At 40.8% G+C, this 4313-nt stretch overlaps 1 protein-coding gene across 2 annotated transcripts in view; it reads left to right on the top strand.

Annotated features, from left to right (window-relative positions):
* Positions 1–474: 474 nt before the first annotated feature.
* LOC311292456 (receptor-type tyrosine-protein phosphatase mu) overlaps positions 475–4313 on the top strand; it is a 284516-nt gene continuing 280677 nt past the window's right edge. For both annotated transcript variants that reach the window (XM_084412136.1, XM_084412135.1), the window contains exon 1: positions 475–708. In XM_084412136.1, coding sequence (XP_084268262.1) covers positions 636–708 — 73 coding nt within the window. In that variant the 5' untranslated portion in view covers positions 475–635. The remainder of the gene's footprint in view (positions 709–4313) is intronic.

The following is a 4313-nucleotide window of genomic DNA, read 5'->3' as shown; positions in this document are numbered from 1 at the left end:
AGTCTGAGTATGTGTTTGTGTTTGTTTGTTTGTGTGTGTGAGTGAGTCTGAGTGTAGCCTATGTGTGTGTGAGTCTGAGTGTGTGTTTGAGTTTGTGTGTGAGTGTGAGTGAGTGTGTTTGAGTTTGTTTGTTTGCGTGTGTGTGTTTGAGTTTGTTTGTGTGTGAGTGTGTTTGAGTTTGTTTGTTTGTGTGTGTGTGAGTCTGAGTGTGCATTTCCTTACAAGCTGCAATGAAGACACACAGATAGATAGATGATGGATGGATGGATAGATAGATAGATAGATAGATAGATAGATAGATAGATAGATAGATAGATAGATAGATAGATAGATAGAGTCGTCTCAGTGTCCAGCTGTATCAGTGGGAGGAGATGAAGCACGACACCAGAGAAACAGTCAAAGCTCCCGCACACCCTCTACCGGGGAACTAATCTACAACTCTCTCTCTCTCTCACACACACACACACACACACACACTCACGCGCCGCGCGTCTCCGGGAGAGCTGGAGAAGCAGTTCCACAAGAGCCTGGAACCAACCGAGAGCCTTTCCCAGAACGAGTTCGGCCCGCGGGCGCCCGGGCTCACGGAACACACACCACCAGGACCGGGCTCACGGAACACACACACCGACACGATGGAGAAACTTTTCGCGTGCGTCTTCACGGTGATCGGGGTGCTGGTGTCCGCGCGAGCGCAGGTGTTTAAAGGTAAGAGCTCCTGTGGTTCACCTCAGATCCAGGAGTTGGGATTCGCTGGTGTGTGTCTGCTAAACTTGGCGTTGCTGAGAGCGCGACAGTGTGTCGACAATTATTAGCGTTTGTTTTGGAGTGGCGCGTAAAGTTTGATGAGCACCGGAGGAATGCTAACGACAGACTCCGTGTTCTGGGTTAGAAACACCGGGTCCTGTGAGAGTCAGAGTCGCGGTCAGTCGGGGGAGATGTTCGGAACATGCACTCTAAAAAATGCTGGGTTGTTTTAACCTAATTTTGGGTCAAATATAGACAAACCCAAACGTTGGGTTACAAATTTAATTTGAAAATTTAACCCAACGGCTGGGTTTGTCCATATTTGACCCAAGTTGGGTTAAAACAACCCTGCATTTTCGGGCTCAAGTGTGTCCAGATTTCCAAAATGATTGTGCAGCAAAAAAAAAAAAAAAAAAAAAAAATTCACAAGCCCAGGAATAAACAAACACTGATGTGTGAACATCAAAAACTTTAATGACAATCTCCAGTTTGGAGAGATAAACACTGTTCCTGTGGGAATCTGACCTGATGATTTCTAATGCGTTACTCTTTATGGATTTCTGTCTAATGAAACGCATTAGTTCATTCGATTGATTTATTAATGGATGTAAGGTGGCTCTCTGGAACTGACCGAAGGCATTGCTGTGCTTCCCTGATTATCATGTGTATTCAAAGTTTTTACACGCTTTTGCACGGCGTTTAGTCTGAGATGTTGACCTGTCAATCAAAACTTAATCATCATGATATGCAATGCATACATTGTGAAGTAAAACGCGTGTGTAGCCTATTGCGTTTGCTTTTCCGTGCGTTCTCATGAAACGGGGCTCTTATTGTGTTTGGTTTCGATGGTGGCAAATGGACTGTTTTAAGAACCAGACTAATTTTTGGATGCATCAGTTCCAGTGTAACTCAGATGTGTTTCTCCAGGAGCCCGAGGGCACGCGGAACGGACTGTAACAGGGTCGCTTTATCTCCGAACAATAGATTTCCCCGTGTAATAGGGCGCATTAGTGACGTTTAAATCGATATGTGAATGAATGCATTGATAATGGTGTGTCAGTTTGAGTAGGCTTGTAGTTATGTGGAATAATGACTAGTTGCTCTTTATATTTAAATCGCATCTATTTTTCATGAGATTGGCGTTTTCCCCTCACAGATTCAGTGATCTTGATCTGTGTTTTTGACATTAAACCCCCCAGTTGAACCCCAGAACATGTCAGTTAGTGATTGCATACATGCAAAAATGTTTCAAGTTTATATCCAATGTGTTTTTGACTGTATGTACTGTATATGTGGAGGTGTGTTGCAGTTCCCTTGTTGGCCTGTAGGAGGCAGCATGGCTCACTTATAGCGACTGTACATATGCATATACTGTACGTACATCAATTCTCATCGCAGCTGTGCCGCTGTTCATCTGATCCTTGCTTGAAACACACACTTTGACTGTGGTAAAACACTGTAACGTACATACCTGAGCAGTGTATGCTTTATAAAAACATAAATAGCCACCTTTATATTCATTAATATGCTGTTTTCCGACCCGCTCCGTAAGCCAGAGCTGATTTTGGTAGCACCAGTGTTGATATCAGATGATTATACCATGGTATTTTGATATACTAACCAAACTGATGATTCATATATTATATTACTAAGCCAGCAAACAGGGAACGTTCCCAATATGTTTTTTCCATATGAACAAGTAACGTTAATACAATGCTCGTTCAAAGTTACCTACTCTTTAATAATGTTCTCAAAACGTTTGCACTAATTATGCATGAAACGTTTTAGTTGGGTGTTTGTTTAATGTTTTTTAAATGTTACAATTTGTACACTCAGAAGTAACATTCCTCTAATTTTTGCAAAATTGAATGTTCATCATAAACCGCACATTTTGAACTCTCAGAGAACATTCAGAAAAAACATGTAGTCAATAATTATATCCCTTAAAACTCATCTTTGATCACCAAAATGACATATTTAAGCGTTTTTTTCCTTGAAAAAATCTCTTCATGCCTTAAAATATCTTGACTGTAACTCGACACCCTTGCCTCATTTAGTATCTGTGGTTCTATGAATATGCAAATGAGCCCCGCCTCCACTCACTCACTCAGCTCAGAGATCCACTGGTTGACGATCACACGTTGATCTGATTGGTTACAAGGTAGTTTGTGACGTCAGAAACACCAGCGATTTCAAAGCGTGTGTTTGAGACTGTCTTTGGTTCACTGCAGTTTTAAGGAGGAAATACTCAGCAATGGTGTCGACTTATGAACTTACACATGCTTTGTCTTAAAGCAGATTAAAAACACCACATAGACACATAATCAACATTAAAAGCTGGAGTTTCACCATGATTATCTAAAAAAACGAATGTTTTATTAGTGATTTGACTGAGGCTGTGTGTGTGTGTGTGTGTTGGCGTCAGAGGAGAGTCGAGCTCTTTAGCATCCGTGTGATTTATAAGCATCTCTTGTCTCCACACACACACACAGAGCTCCAGCTATCATCGATTAGCACTGGGTAATCCGTATAAATATAACACCCCGTTCAGGTCTTCCAATAGTGTGATGATTGATGGCGCTGTGTGCCGCAGGAGTCCGTCTGACTGACACCTACTGGTGCTTTAATTCACCAGAAGACTCGCTCGTAAGTTTGAGGCGTCACTCAAAGTCTGATTACTGCCGCTCGACTCGACGGCCAACACATCAAATGTGCTCGAGGAGAAGAAAAGCTTCAGACTGCATGTCAGAAGTTCTGATTAAAAGCCTAAAGTAGCCCATGTCTTATTTTTCATGTAATGTTAAAGTTTCACATTATGAGTGAGTCATTCATACTGAGTCTTTAAAACAGTGACACATGCATATGAATGCCTTCACGCACAACAACTTTCCACTAAAATCAATGCAAATTTTCTTTAAAAAAAAATCATAGTGTCCATAAAGTCGTGATGAAACGGAAGTAGCATCAGATCGTTTCTTCTGTAATGCGACATACATCTGAGTGTAACATGTTTAAAAAAAAAAAAAGTAGGGCGGGGACTTGTTTGCATGTGTCAGCTGTTGATTGGATGTTGAGATGTGGGCGTGGCTCTCATGCATGTATGCAGATGAGCGTCAGCTTGAAGGGGCGGAGTTTATGCAGACTGAGTCTGTCATTTATCACCAGTACGATTAATCGTTAAAAGATGGCGATCTCGATTCAAACACATACACGTTCTTATTCCTAAATGACAATGATTCGCCTGTATCTATTATATCATTGATAAAATCACTTATTTAAATCTGCGCTCTGATCCTGAGAGAGCCGTTGTCATGTATAGATATGAAACAGTGTTTTCAGCCACACAGCATCATTATATCAGTGTTACAAATACTCATATTATCACAGAAGAACTGGAATAAAAGTTTATAGTTCAGATATATTGATCAAAATAGAGTAAATCACCTATTAAAAGTAACTTTATGCTTAAAATAAAGATTATTTCATTACATAGTTAGACCAGTAGGTGGCGACAAGTGACTGTTAAAACTGAATCATTGAATCATTCATTCAAGAGATTTGTTCAA

This window comes from Rutilus rutilus, assembly GCF_951802725.1.
Source record: "Rutilus rutilus genome assembly, chromosome: 6".
NCBI lineage: Eukaryota > Metazoa > Chordata > Actinopteri > Cypriniformes > Leuciscidae > Rutilus > Rutilus rutilus.
The sequence above is the reverse complement of the archived record's forward strand: the minus strand, read 5'-3'. Positions and strand labels throughout refer to the sequence as shown.